At 43.0% G+C, this 15,244-nt stretch overlaps 1 protein-coding gene and 1 long non-coding RNA gene across 4 annotated transcripts in view; one reads left to right on the forward strand and one right to left on the reverse strand.

Annotated features, from left to right (window-relative positions):
- Positions 1-959: 959 nt before the first annotated feature.
- On the reverse strand, positions 960-12,046 carry ZNF200 (zinc finger protein 200). The gene is made up of 5 exons (XM_047713766.1): positions 11,925-12,046; positions 10,870-11,204; positions 10,175-10,266; positions 9,715-9,835; positions 960-2,514 (listed from the first exon to the last, which is right to left on the reverse strand). The coding sequence occupies exons 2-5, from the start codon at positions 11,114-11,116 to the stop codon at positions 1,811-1,813; spliced, it is 1,164 nt and encodes a 387-aa protein (XP_047569722.1). The 5' UTR covers positions 11,117-11,204; positions 11,925-12,046; the 3' UTR covers positions 960-1,810.
- Positions 12,047-12,190: 144 nt separating this feature from the next.
- The window catches only part of LOC125090767 (uncharacterized), a 30,541-nt gene continuing 27,487 nt past the window's right edge, over positions 12,191-15,244 (forward strand). The window contains exon 1 of one of the 3 annotated variants that reach the window (XR_007124474.1): positions 12,191-12,333. This is a non-coding gene — a long non-coding RNA (uncharacterized LOC125090767). Of the gene's footprint in view, positions 12,334-12,353; positions 12,602-15,244 lie in introns of those variants that run through there. The other 2 variants (XR_007124475.1, XR_007124476.1) reach the window with 2 other exon arrangements.

The following is a 15,244-nucleotide window of genomic DNA, read 5'->3' on the forward strand; positions in this document are numbered from 1 at the left end:
CTTCTCAAGACCTAGAATAACACGCTGGCAGCCAGTTTTGTCCCTGGTTTTAAAGGGTTTTGTAGGCTCGAAATACAACATTAATAAAGCACAGTTTTATGTGTAGCCTTTAAGTGTTTGAATTAGCTCAGGACTGAACTGTACCATCAAAGGTCCTCTTTTAGTATGCTTTGAACCAAAACAAAGCTTAGACCTACATGTTTAAAAAATAACAAAAAAGAACAAAACTATTACTTGTGAGTGGTATAATTTTGAACCCCAAATTGAGAAACTGAGAAATTACTGAAAATTAACAACATTCATCAATGAGGTGGCTAGGTTCACAAATATATAATTAAAAATAACTCCTATGTAAGAACAATAATCAACTAGAAAAATACAATGAAAAAACTATTTACAATAACAAAATTGTATAGAACTTACATGGAGAAAATTAGAAAAATGTACTCAGGAATATAATACTTGAGTAAATGGAAAGGTATGTTTCTGGATGGGAAACAAAATTTATAAAGCTAACAAGTTTCCCCAGTTTATAGGATTAACCTATTTCCATCAAAATACCAATGTAAAACTTTAGGAAACCTAAAAGAAAAGCAAAAACTGACCAAGAATCGTTAAAGTAACACACCACAGGATCGGTCCCTTGAAGGCGCTGGCCTTGCCTCTAGGCAGACAAGTCAGGAAAGTGGGTATCAGGCCAAAGAGAACCAGTATCCACTAGAGTGGAGACACTGGAGTCTTGTCTCCTTGAGGGGCCGTGTGAGCTAGCCACTGGAGACCCCTGCTAAAAACAAAACACTCTGCTTATGAGGTAGTGACCACCCATTGCCAAGGGTCTGATGACTGCCTGGAGGGGAATTAAGCACACGGTAGGTTATTGACCAGTCATGGGTCTAAGCCAATGTCTTCCTCTTCCTCTTCAGGCTCTTGGATTTCCTTTGTAGGCAGGTTTTCTTCTTGGCTCATCAGAGGGACCAGATTCTGAAGAGCTTTTCCAGTAGTGGGGCTGGGTGGGTGGGCCTAAGCGATCCGAACTTCTCTTGGCAATGGAAAGGCATGAGAGAGCTGTCTGAGCAAGAGCTGGACAGAACACAGTAAGAACAGTAGACACTTTAAAAGTATGTTGTGAAAAGTATTCCTGTAAAAGTCACTTTTCACTACAAAATGCAAATGTTACTGAGATCAATTGTTTAGATCATGTAAAAATGACAGAGTAAGTCTTTGACATTCAATTGCTGTATTTTCCTATATTCCAAAGTAAACAATCCCTTTCAACACTCAAGCTTTAACAGGGTATTCTGAGAAGGTTATGTGAATTGCTAATAGAAGCTATTGGCTTAACAAATCAGTAGTTTGGTTCTTTCAGGGGAACACAGTTCCAGATAAGGACCTTTGCATTATTTTTTTTCCTGTAGCATGAATTCCTATGGGGGCTGGGGAATGATATACTTCCATTCGCATTGAGTCACTCTGCTCACCTTGCTGGTGAGTGGCCTTCAGACTCCTATTCAAAGCCATTGTGGGAAAGGGATCTGTGGCCTATACAATGTTGTATAAGTTCACAGAAGAAAGCTCCTTTATCCAGAAAGTGTGGATGCTAACTGAGGTATAGCCCTTGAGGATGTTTTCTTCCCTGTGAATTTTCTAAAAATTGGAGGTTTTAGCCAAGATGGGTATTTATCCAATTTTGGCTTTAATGAGGTTTTCCCATTTCTGCATCTTTTCTGACAGCCAGGGAATTCAGAGTTCCTTATGAAACATTTCAGGTTGAGGCAAGATCATCAGACCTTTCTTGATCCCATTTCTGCTTTCAGGTCTTACATGCTGAGTGGGTTTTTTCATGCCGGACGCAGTTGGACAACCGACCAAATCTTCTGCCACATTTTTTGCAACTGTATGGCCTTTCAGCCTCATGACTCTGCAGATGAAGCACAAATTCTTTGTTCTCCGGGAAGGTTTTCCCACATTCTGGACACTTAAATATCTTCTCCCTTATATGGATTCCTTCATGGCGACTCCGATGAGAGTTTTGACGAAAGTTTTTCCCACATTGAGAACATGAATAAGGTTTCTCTCCTGTATGGATTCGCTCATGTTTATTAAGGTTTGTTTTATGATTGAAGCTTTTCCCACAGTGACTGCAGTCATAGGGTTTTTCTCCAGTGTGAGTCCTCTGGTGGGAAATAAGGTAAGAACTTTCATTAAAATGTTTCCCACACAGTGGACAAGTGTACCATCTTCTTGTTCTCCGATTTCGGGTAAGTGCAATCACATTGATATCCACATATTTTGAGAGTTCCTCTAGTGGAGTATCATTTTCAATGGTAACTAGAAGATTTCTCATTTTCCTTTGCTTGGGAATAGATGTATTAAGTCTTTCTTTATGGCAATATGGAGGTTCCTCAGAGACCACAGAACGATCTACTTCATCACAATCTGAAATCTCTTCTCTATGATCTTCATTCTCTATGGTTTCTTTCTGAAGATCTTCACTCTCAGGATTAACATCATTGACTGTGGAAACAAAGAGAATTTAGTACCTTTTGAGGGATACGACACCAGGCAGGGAAAAACAAGTTAGATTTCTCATCAAAAAATAATCTTGAAGGGGGCGCCTGGGTGGCTCAGTTGGTTAGGCCGCTGTCTTTGGCTCGGGTCGTGATCCCAAGGTCCTGGGACCGAGTCCCACATCGGGCTCCTTGCTCTGCAGGGAGCCTGCTTCTCTCTCCACCTCTGCCTGCCTGCCACTCTGCCTGCTTGTCCTCTCTCTCTGACAAATAAATAAATAAGATCTTAAAAAAAATAATCTTGAGTGTCAGAAATCTGAGGACTAGCAAATAATCATTATCAATACTCCTTTTCAGCTCTTATCATGGGTGGAATAAATATGACTGATAAATCTTACTATGCAATGTGAGCACACAGCCCCCCCCCCATTTTTTAAAAGAAATGAGTGGGACTACACTGAAAGATTTCATGTTTGCTTTCTGAATAGCAGTAATTACTCAACAAGTGCATATTGATCTTATTATACTCTATGTAGAGCAGTGAGCTAAGGACCACGGGATGAAGGACATAAATACTAAATGGTACCACTCATACTCTTTTGGAGGCTAGTAAGTGAACGGTGAGGTGAGTTATTTCTAGGTTTTCACTACATTTAATACTATCATATTACAGGATTAGATAATACTGTATGTAATATCCTATATAGTGAAAAACTGGGAACAATTCAAATGATCAGAAATAATTAAGGCATATCACATTCATTCGGTTGGTGATTATTTGGGCATCACAGTGATGACCACAAATAATAAAACTAAAGTATGATGGGAATCAATGTGGTCTCTTTAGGGGAACAGGGAATAGTAATTAGGCAATGGGCACAAGAGGGACTTCTGGGGTGCTAGGAATAGTCATTTTGAATGGTGATTAGACAAATGTATACATTTTGTGAAAATCAAAGGTGAACACTTATGATTTGTAGACTTTCTGTATTTATACCTCTGAAAGAAGTCTGTGTAAAATAATAGATTATAAAGACTTGATAACAAAGTAAAAAAAAGAGTATGCCATGAAAAGGTGGGGTGAAAAGGGACCCCCAAAACTCTAGGCAACGTGCTGAAAATAAAGGGTTAAATCAACCACTTTGATATGTGGCTGATCACCGCATGGAATACACATCTTTGCTGGACTTGACAGTTTCACACTAAAGCATTTTCTTTTTCATTCACTCCCTTAGGTAATGAAATGCTGGGTCCTGGGTGTCTGGGTGGCTCAGTGGGGTAGGGCCTCTGCTTTCAGCTCAGGTCATGGTCCTGGGGTCCTGGGATTGAGCCCCACATCAGGCTCTCTGCTCCGTGGGGAGCCTGCTCTCCCCTTCTCTGCAAGCCTCTCTGCCCACTTGTGATCTCCATCTGTCAAATAAATAAATAAATCTTTAAAAAGAAAGAAAGAAATGCGGGGTCGAAGTAAATGGCAATACTTATTGTAGCTCTTGCCAGAGACTCCCACACTTCTTTCAAAAGCAGCTTACCAATTTTAATACTACCATCAACACGTGGGTATCAATTTTATCTAATTTTGCCAGCATTAGATTGAACTTAAAATAATGTAATGGGTATAATATGGTTTCTCATTCTAGCTTTTTTTGTACTTTAGTATTAGTACAATCGACTAATTTATTGGGCTGAGACTTTTAGAAATTTAAAGAAATTTTACATATAGCAAATCTTAATCTGAGTCAATCACTACTGATAGAAATATTTAACTGAAGTCTTCCTCTGTAACTCCACAACTTAAAACCATAAAAAAGTATCAAAATCTGATAAATTTTCTATTTTCTAGGTATTCCTTTATTTCTAGGTATTCTAGGTATTCCTTTATGACTTATATTTATACTTAACTCTTAATACATTTGGAGCTTAATATCACACTGTAAGTTATGGTTTGTAATGTGTAATATTGGTAAAAATCAGTAAGAATATCCTTTATAAAAGTTTGACTCTTAATGTATTTAGTATAAATAAATTTGGGGCACTGCTATCTTTACATGATTTTAGTTTTCGCATTTAGACTTTGTTTCTCCAGTTTTTAAAAATCTTTATTTACCAGTAAAACATCTGTGTTTACTTTTTTATTTTGTTAAAGATTTTACTGTACTACACAGAGAGAGAGAGACAGCAAGAGAGGGAACACAAGCAGGGGGATCAGGAGAGGGAGAAGCAGACTTCCCACTGAGCAGGGAGCCTGACTTGATCCCAGGACTCTGGGATCATGATCTGAGCTGAAGGCAGATGCCTAACGACTGAGCCACCCAGGTGCCCTTGTGGTTTACTATTTTATAGCCATTCTGAATGACAGCTTCCATCATTTTGTGTTACAAATGCTATTGTTATATATTCCTATCTACCTACTTTAAAACTATTAAAGAAGTTTTTGTTGATCCTTTTAGATTTTCTAAGTATAAACCATATCTTGGGTCCTTCCCTTCCCAATATTTATTCTTATTCTTTTTTTATTTTTATTTTTATTTTTAAAGATTTTATTTATTCATTTGACAGACGGACAGACATCACAAGTAGGCAGAGAAGCAGGCAGAGAGAGAGGAGGAAGCAGGCTCCCTGCCGAGCAGAGAGCCCAATGCGGGGCTTGATCCCAGGACTCTGGGATCGTGACCTGAGCCGAAGGCAGAGGCTTTAACTCACTGAGCCACCCAGGCGCCCCTCTTATTCTTTTTTTTAAAAGATATTATTTATTTGAGAAAGAGAGACAGAGATAGCGACAGAGATAATGAGAGAGCACAAGCAGGGAGGAGGGGGAGAAGCAGGCTCCCTGCTGAGCAGGAAGCCTGATGTGGGGCTCCATCCCCCAACCCTGGGACCATGAACTGAGCCAAAGGCAGACGCTCAACCCAAATATGTCCCTCAGGCACCCCAAGATTTACTCTTCTTAACCTCTTATCTTTTTGCTTTATCCAGTTGATATTAATAGTGATAGCAGGTTTCCCTATTTTGTTCTTTTTTTTTTTTTCAAGATTTTATTCATTTATTTGACAAAACGCACGTGTGAGAGAGCATGAGCAGGGATGGGGGCGGGTTGGAAGGGAAAGGAGCAGAAAGAGGGAGAATCAGCAACCTCCATGCCTAGCATGGAGCCCAAAGTGGGGCTTGATCTCACACAACACTGAGATCATGACCTGAGCTGAAATCAAGAACTGGATGCTCAACTGACTGAGCCACCCAGGAGCCCCAGTGGACTAATTTTTAAGATAAAAAAAAATTTTTAGTAGCTAATATATAGTTCATATGGTTACAAAATCTAAATATGAAAAGATATATGCTAAGAAGTCTTACTCTAGTCTCTGTCCCCATCCATTCTACTCATCACCCAGAATGGTAGCAGTTTTTATTAGTTTCTTTTTATTCTTCCATAGATGATAGATTTTCCTTTCTTCCCTTTATTTATATAAAGGATAGTAAGCTATGTATATGTCTGCTACTTGCTTTATTTTGATCATTACATTCCAGTGCATGGTGATTACCAAGGTTTGCTGTGTGGACACATCATATTCAACTAGCCCCCTGCAGAGACACTTGGATTGTTTTCAGTCTTTTCACAAACAGTACTACAGTTTTCACCAACAGTTTCACAATCAGTACTACAATGAATAACCTCATTTGCATATTATTTTGAAAGTGCGCTGTTATCTGTAGACTAGATTCACAGAAGTGGAACTGCTGGATCAAAGGTAAATGCATCTTTAATACTGGTAATCAGATTCCCATATATAGGGAGTGTCCCATTCTACATGTCCCCCAGGATTACACCTTTCTCCCAACAACCTCACTACCAGTGTGTTAAGTTTCTGATTTCTAGAAATCTTATAGATGAAAAAAGGTGGTAACCTGGTAGAAGTTTAATCTGCATTTCTAATTAAGAGTAGGGCTGGACATCTTTTCATGTGTTTATGGGTCATTTGTATTCCTAAGCATATCCGCTGGGGCTTTTTCTTGGTGTGCAAAGTAGGGTATGATTTGCCAAAAGGCTGAGTTGTCCCAACACCTTTAAGAGCCCCTTCCTTTCCATTGCTCTTCTTTTCAATTTTCCTGGTTATTCGTGTTTATTTTTCCAATTGAATTAGAGATCAGATTATCTACTTCCAGGGGGAAAAAAATCCTACTGGTATTTTTAAAGGGATTACATTTACTTCATAAACTGACTTGGGGAGAACTGATGTTTTAATGTTAAATTTTCCTAGTCAACATGATATTCCTTCCCATTGGTTCAAATCTACTTCTGTGTTGTACTATAGATTCTGAAACAACGTATATTCTAGGAGAATTAAGTAATTTTTTAAAATTTATTTTTCTTTAAAGATTTTATTTATTTATTTGACAGAGAGAGAGGAAGGGAGAGAGAGAGACAGCAAGCAAGCACAACCAGGGGGAGAGGGAGAGGGTGAAGCATGCTCCCCACTGAGCTGGGAGCCCAATGCGGGGCTCAAGCCCAGGACCCTGGGACCAGGACCTGAGCTAAAGGCAGACTCTTAACTGACTGAGCCACCCAGGCACCCTTAGAAAAATTGTGTAATTTTAATTTGTATTTCTCCTGTGGCCCAATGTTCTTAATAATCATTTCTCAGTGAAGGGAACTTTTTCTTTTCCAGTTTCATTATTACTTTCTCATTGTACTGCACTGTGATAGATCCTGTTGTGTTATTTCCACTTTCTGGAATCTATTGAGTTTGTCTTTGTTGTGCAGTATGTAGTCAATGTGCATTAATCTTGAAAAGGCTTATACTCTCTTACCATAGTAGAGGGCAGATATGACCAAAGGAACTATCTCTTTGAAAATTCAAGTGTTCTACATTTTCAGTTGTTTTATGTGATTCACTTGAACTGAGACACACTTTCTTTCCTCCGCCAAGGATTCTTCTGTGATTCCTATAACTACAAGGTTCATTCCCTCACACTTTTCCCTTTTCACACTACTTAATATTACTATTTCAAATGTCAGCTATATACTGATGACTCCCAAATCTCTACATCTTTAGATGTGACCTCCAATTCCTAACGTCCAAGTACCTGGAGAATAATCTCACTTTATTTCCTGTCATGGATTCAATCTCATCTAAAATCAATTCTATCTTCTTGCAAACTCTGCTCCTGGGTCCAAATCCTATCTTGACCTTGTCATAGCTCTTTATGGCTATAATGGTTTCATAATGGTTATCTTTTTATGTGAATGACTTATCTTTTAAAAGCAAATTGGAAGCTTTAGTGGGCAGGAATGGAGCACTATGTATCATTTTAACCCACTGATAATCAACTCCAGAATCCAACTCTGCCTAAGTACACAGCAAGTAGCATATATTAAATGTTGGTTTAAATCATCAGCTTTTGGGGCGCCTGGGTGGCTCAGTGGGTTAAAGCCTCTGCCTTCGGCTCAGGTCATGATCCCGGGGTCCTGGGATCGAGCCCCGCATCGGGCTCTCTGCTCGGCGGGGGGCCTGCTTCCTCCTCTCTCTCTGCCTGCTTCTCTGCCTACTTGTGATCTCTCTGTCAAATAAATAAATAAAATCTTTAAAAAAAAAATAAATCATCAGCTTTCGGGTATGGTTGACGATTGGGCCTGAGAGCCTCAGGGTCCATGACCAAAGTGTTCCTGGAATTAGTAACATACCCACCAACCAGTCATCTAAAATAAATGCTAATTTTACCAAAGAAAAACTCAGTGTAATAAATGTGAACTGTTTATGCTTCTCTCTAAAATAAGAAAATATTAGGGTTGCTTGGCTAGCTCAGTTAGTAGAACATGCTTGTTCTCAGGTCATAAGCTGGAGCCCCACATGGGGTGTAGAGTTTACAATTGGTTACTCAATCACTAAGTGTGTACACACACACACACACACACACACACACACAAAATACATAAAATCTTAAAAAATATTACATAGAATAACTTGTGGGAAATTAACCAGGCTCTCCGTGTACCACACTACCCTGACCACACAATGTAAGACAACTACGGAATTCAACAGTCATGGATTTTATTTTGTTACCCCAGGCAACTCACAAAACCCACTTTCTGCTCCACTTAAGCCTCAGAAGCAAACAGCCCTGAAGGCAAAGTAAAAAGTAATAAGGCACTTGGCAAAATGATTTCTGAGGGCCCCTGACTCTAGGTTAGCAGTGTATTTGTAGAAAAAGGCTGAATCATCTCTTAGCAGCTTACAGAGAAGCTGCTGCCAGATGAGTTCGTATGTAGTATTCTCATATAAGAATAGTTTTTAACCATTACTGGCAAATAAGGACAAATGAAAGAACGCCCCATTCACCAACCATATAGACAATTCACTGAAAAAATTATGAGAAATGCAGCAGGAAGGCAGTGTAATTCTGGGCTAAGATCTAAGATTGCAAGCTCTAATATTAGAATTCCTGAGTCCAAATCCCTGCTCTGCTACCTACTGCTGTGTGACTTTAGCAATTTTTCTTTTATTTTCTTTTCTTTTGCTGGGAAGGAAAGCAAAGTTTATTGAGCAATAGTATGAAGCTCCTGAAGAGGGAGGGACCCATGAGGGTTGCCCAACCTTTAGCAATTTCTTAATATGTTTCTGCTTTAGTTCTGTCATTTGTAAAACAGTAATAGTTCGTATATTCTACAGTACTTTTGTGAGCGATGTATGTGATAATAAAGGCATGCAAAGCACTTAGACTAGTGCCTCGTACATAATGGCACATGGGTGCTTAGTAAGTGCTATATAGTATTCCCATCAACATGGGATGTATTTGCATTCACACTAGTAGACTTCATAGCTACTAGACATCAAGGGGGAAAAAAAGACTTAAAAGAGTCATGGGTCCAATGAAAACACTAATTTAAAATACACCTGTTGAGGGACTAGCACTAAATGCAGAAAATGGACTCAGAAACAATCAGCCTGCATTTTTCTATCTGTTTGAATGTTTGATGTCAGGACATCAGCCGCAGGTCTTGCTTACCAAAACAAGTCTCCTCCACCCCTGCTGCCCTAAAGATACAGGAAATATGGCCACCACAGCTGGTGCAGGCTCTGCCACATGGGATAGAACAAAAATGAAACGTGTGTGACCGTGTACTTAGCTAGTGTCGGTCAGGTCTTTAAAAAATCTGACAAAACAGCACATGCTTTTTCCACAGCATTCAGTATGAACACACAAGATCTCTCACCCAGTAACATCATCTCCCCAACACTGTCTTCCTTCTCTGAGGTGGGCTGTTGAGCAGCATCCAGGCTCACACATTCTTCTTGGGAGTGAAATACATTCAAGTCCTCAAGGACCACCAGTTCCTGAAACAGCAAAAAGCCCCCTTCCTCTTAATAACAGAGGTTCTTTGGTTCTTTTATAGCTCTGCTGGCAAAAAAGACCGAAGCCCAGCGATCAGGGAAGGGAAGGTGAAAGGGGTCTATAAATTCCACACAGCTGCAGCTCGGACCAGAGAGCCAGGCTGAGACAGGAGCCAAAGGACAAGCAGAAGAGAAATATCCAAGGAGGCAGTGAAAAACGAGCCCACTCTCCTTACGGACTCCCAAGAATGTATTTTTATACATGGGTTGGCTGAGCAGGGATTGCTGAAAGAGCAGAGAAGGTGAGGTACTCAAAACAGTGAACGGGAAAACCAAACCCACCTCAGGCTCAGTTTTCAAACACAGAGACACTGTGTCCTGTTTCTGCTGGATTCCTTCTCTGGGCAGAAGCTTCACCATGGGATGAGGTTGCGCTGGGTAAAGAGGAAGCTGTAGTTAATGGAAAAATCAGTGGCTCTAATATGGGAACCCCTAACCACACCTTAGGCCACACTGTCCTCACTCCTTCCGAAGGCAATTCATGGATTTTTTTGGCTTCTGTGAGCCCAGGAAGAGTTCAAGCCATAAACCACAGAGTCTTGAACCTATATAGGGTCTCCTCATTATGAAAAGAATGATTCTCTTAAAAACTTTTAAAATTCCCATTACTACTAAAGGGAAGGCTATTGGAGGGTAATGTCCGAAGATGCCCACAAGCACAAAATTTCCAAAATTCCACATAAACTGCAATCAATTCAACAATTCATCCACATTTCTTTATCCTAAAATGATAAACACCCTCCCAAAGTTTGGGTAAAAAAATGACACTATGTTTGTTCTATGGGTTTACACACACCCAGCAAGCCACTGCAGTTCCAGCTTGAGCACAAGCACTCCCTCTCCCCAACATGCTGACAATAGAATCAACTTTTTTCAATACCCACTATCCTAACTTGAATTCATCACTAACATAAAAACCTATGTCTGCCCCTACTACCAGTCCCTTCTCTTCTAGTGAAACAGCGTGTGCTTCTTACATCTGTTCTGAAAGTTTGAGCTCACATCCTTCATAATAACCAAGGTCTCCTTGACTTTCTGATTGGGCTGGACCAGGCTTGGCTTGGGCAAGAAGGTGAGGAAGTGCTCCAGAACCAGCTGGTGGATGGTCTTGGGCCCACTAGTAGCATCCCGAAGTAGGTCTTGGCCCAGCTTGGAGTCCGGAGGAACTCTCAGTATAAAGGACCGCTTAGGCTTTAGGGGCATTGGAGCCACTTTTGCAGCCATCGCGCCTTGCAATCACACACCACACTCGTTTCGCAGAGCTTCAGGAGTCACCTCTTACTGAAGAAAATCTGTCAGGATTTCAGCCGAGCTGCAGACGAGAGAAACCATGGTTTACCCACAAAAACCAGATCCAATATACGGCCTGGACAGTGGGGCCACATGAGATTTAAAGCCGAAGGAAAGACAAGCTGGGGTGAGGAACTCCGAATGCAAACGGAAGGTTCCTGAACTAGACACTCCTAGCAAGGCCTGAGCGGAAGCTCTGAGAACGAAAGCTGGAGGACGTCCAAACCCCAGGGGTCACCTTCCTGAGAACATACATGAAGTGCAAATTCCACTGGGAAGAGCGGTTTGACTTCTGCTGGTAGGAAGGGCAATGGGCTAGAAGACAGGAAACCTGGGGTCCAGTACCGAGGGCATCAGCTTAGAAGTTGGCTTGGTCATTAAATGAAGCCGAACTGCGCACCTTGGACCGCGGGTCCCTCGGGTGCCCTTGCGGAGCGGGGGGCAGTGGATCGCTCAAGGAGCAAACGCAAGACCGCATGAGAAGCCCATACACGGCCTGCTGACTCCTTTCGTGGAAGCCCTGCTAAGAGCGGCGAGGGACATCCCAGGGGGCCCAGCTGGCCAGGCCCATTCCGGAGCCTCTCCCACCGGCCAAGGAGTACCTTTATCACAAAGCCCAGACGGCAGCATTGCCCGGAGTGTTTCCGGCTCCCTAGCTGGCCCGGCTCCCCTAGCAACAGACCAAGCTATGCTCCCCAAGAGGCCACCTCAGCCCGCTTCCCGCCCTCGCGGAGCCCCTCACCTCTCAGGGGCTCTGCCGCCCCTGGGTGCTCGCAGGGGACGGCTCAGAGACCCCGGCGCAGAGAGACCGGGAAACGAGGCGCGAGACGCCGAGCCCTCCCCTCGCCCTTCGGAGTGTCCTCACAGTCCGCCGGCGACTATTGGCTTGAGGCGCCGTCAGTTGGGAGGACGGCCTGGACACGGTGCCTTCTGGGAGGCCGGACGCCCCCGCAGCCGTGACGTCACAACCGGTGCCTCGTTTCCAGTGCGGAAGCCTGGTCTCCCCGCTCGGAGCGGGTGGGCTGTGCTTGAGAAGGCGACGCTCGAGGACGACAGGCTGCGCTCTCGGCGCCAGAGGGAGAACGGGCTGGCGGCAGCCGCTGTTTCTGTTTCTGTTTCTGTGGCTCTATCTGGATGACGGAAAGCAGAAGGTAGGCTCCAATCCTCCATGGCCGGCTGGCTCCTCTCCAGGTACTAGCGGTGTCGCTCCATCGCCTGCTGGGAAATGTAGTTCGGCTCCGAACAGCCACTGGGAGGCCGCCAGGCGCGGCGGTTGGGGCGGGACAGTCCCACCCCGACTCCATCCCGCTTTCCCGGGGCTCGACAGGAAGTGGGCTGCCTCTCGGACCGGAAGATCTGAGAGAGGCTGCGGCTGTCTCCGCCGCAGCATCCTGGGTCTGTCGAAGGACCGCTGAGGCGGTGAGTGGGTGGTGTGTCAGGGTCTGTGCCCGGTTCTGGGTCCTGTCACAGCTGTCCCTTCCGGTAAGGGCGGCCCATAGATCAGAACCTGGCGACCTTCCCCTACCCCGCTTGCCACCTTCTACCTTGCGGTCTGAATGGGCCGTCTTGTTTTCTGGGAAATCCTGGTGATCATTCTCCAGCCGCCTTCGTTTCCGTCCTCAGCCTCTCAGGGAGGCCTAACCGCCCTTTGTCCCTGCGTTGATTCCATTCTCAGTTCATTCCCCAGTGAAGCACTGATCAGGGTTGTGACAGCCCCAGGGCAGGGAGCGCTTTATTCTTCCTTGTAACGCCTGCCTCCCGCTGGATGACCAAAGTAAAAGTATAGATGGATGGTTTTTTCCCTTAACGCTAACTAACTCTAGGTGACTCATTTAGCCATGTTTTAAAACATGTTACAGACTAGTGTCAAAACTGTGTGGTGCCAAAAGTTTTTCTAAAAATAAGGGATACTTGCTTTTCCAGACATCAAAAGCCAAAAACGAACAGTAACAAAAACTACTTGAATCAAAGCAGTGTGGTTTGAACCAGACGTCAATAAGTAGATCAGAAAAGAATAGTAAGTGCTAAAGTTGATCTGAATGTACATGGACCTATGTGAAAGGGTAGCATTTCAACTTAGTGTAAAATAGATGGTGCTAGCAAAAATTGTCTACTCTTCTGGAAAGACAGCATGTGTCCTTATACTATGTACAAAAAGTGGAATTTAATAACCAATAAGAGAATACAAACAAACATTAATTTAATGTTGGGGCAGGTTGGGTAACTCAGTCGGTTAAGCATCTGCCTTCAGCTCAGGTCATGATCTCAGGGTCCTGGGATTGAGTCCCCAGTTAGGCTCCCTAATGGGTGGAGACCCTGTCTCCCTCAGCCCCCCCCCAACTACTCCCCCCCCCAGCTCATGCACGCTCTCTCTCTCCCTCTCTCAAAAATAAATCTTTAAAAAACCCTGATAAGTGGCTAAACAAGATGTGGTATATCCATATAAGAATAAGAAATGAATGAGTACTAGTATATGCTGCAACATGGATGGACCTCGAAAACATTATGCCAAGTGGAAGGAGTCAGTCACAGAAGACCTCATACTGTGTGATTCTGCTTGCATGAAATGTTCAGAATAGGCAAATCCATAAAGACAAAAATAGGATAGTAGTTGCCAGGGGCTGGGGGAAGGGGAGAGTGGCAAGATACTGCCACTGGATGCAGGGCTTGTTTTAGGGATGAGGAAAATGTTTTGGATTTAGTGGTGATATTTCCACATTGTGAATTTGCTAAAACCCACTTAACTCTGCACTTTAAAGGGGTGAATTTTATGGTTTGTGAATTATATCTCAATTGAAAAAAAAAAAAAACACCAGATGGAAATTTTCATCATACAAATACCGATGTTTAGTATGTAAAATATTTTTGAGGGGCGCCTGGATGGCTCAGTGGGTTAAGCATCTGCCTTTGGCTCAGGTCATGATCTCATGATCCTGGGATTGAGTCTTGCATTGGGTCTTTGCTTAGCGGGGAGCCTGCTTCTCTGACAAATAAATAAAATTAAATAATAAAATATTTTTGAAGAAGTACTAAAGACAACTAAGTTCAATATCTAGATTCCACATAGCAAATAGTCAAAGAGGCTTCATTCTGTAGAATGAAGCAAAAGGTAGAAGTCCACATTGAAAATTCACAGCCTCACTAACAGATAATGAAATAAGTTAAAACATAGGTAAAACCCCATTATATCTGTATACAGTAAGCAAAAAATTTTAAATGACAAACATTGCTTTGGGCATGAAACATTATTGAATATTTCTGAAGGATCGTATGGCCCCCTGTAGCAAGTTTTATCAGATAGTTCACATTCTGGAGCCAATTTAGGAATAACGGGGAAAAATATGTGTATGGGGAGATGGTGGAAAAAATACAGGAAGCTGTTTACGGAAGGGTTATAGCAAGGAAGAATTGGGAACAGCTAAGCAGATAGAGCACACGATCTCTGTCAGAGGATGGATTATGTGGGTAGAACAAGGCTCCGTTGAAGAAACCAGGACCACAATCATGGAGAAGCTGAGTCCAGTCTAGGCTCTAGAGTGCAGATGGAAAGATGAGTTGGGGGGCGCCTGGGTGGCTCAGTGGGTTAAGCCACTGCCTTCGGCTCAGGTCATGATCCCAGGTCCTGGGTTCGAGCCCCACGTCGGGCTTTCTGCTCAGCGGGAAGCCTTCTTCCTCCTCTCTCTCTCTGCCTGCCTCTCTGCCTACTTGTGATTTCTCTCTGTCAAATAAATAAAATCTTAAAAAAAAAAAAAAGAAAGATGAGTTGGGGTAGGGGGGTTTAGTGTTTAATCTTCATCTGATTCTTTCATCCCGTTACATCCTTTCTCTTTATAGCTCTTTACATAGGGGATGATAGAGGGGCTATCTGTGAACTAGAACAGATCTTCAGATACAGATCAGGACAGAATTTTTCAAAAACGCGACACTGGAGGGCACCTGGGTGGCTCAGTGGGTTCAGTCTCTGCCTTCAGCTCGCGTCATGATCTCAGGGTCCTGGGATCGAGCCCCACGTCGGGCTCTCCGCTCAGCAGGGAGCCTGCTTCCCCCTCCCCCTCTGCCTAC

The sequence above is a fragment of the Lutra lutra genome, chromosome 18 (assembly GCF_902655055.1).
Source record: "Lutra lutra chromosome 18, mLutLut1.2, whole genome shotgun sequence".
In the NCBI taxonomy this organism is placed as follows: Eukaryota; Metazoa; Chordata; class Mammalia; order Carnivora; family Mustelidae; genus Lutra; species Lutra lutra.

Coding starts and splice junctions, on each gene's coding strand:
- ZNF200 (XM_047713766.1), bottom strand. CDS start 11,116: ATGGCTGCAAAAGTGGCTCCAATGCCCCTAAAGCCTAAGCGGTCCTTT. Junction 10,267..10,869: donor CTCAAACTTTCAGAACAGAT/GTAAGAAGCACA, acceptor CTCTTTACCCAG/CGCAACCTCATCCCATGGTG. Junction 9,836..10,174: donor GTTTGAAAACTGAGCCTGAG/GTGGGTTTGGTT, acceptor TTGCTGTTTCAG/GAACTGGTGGTCCTTGAGGA.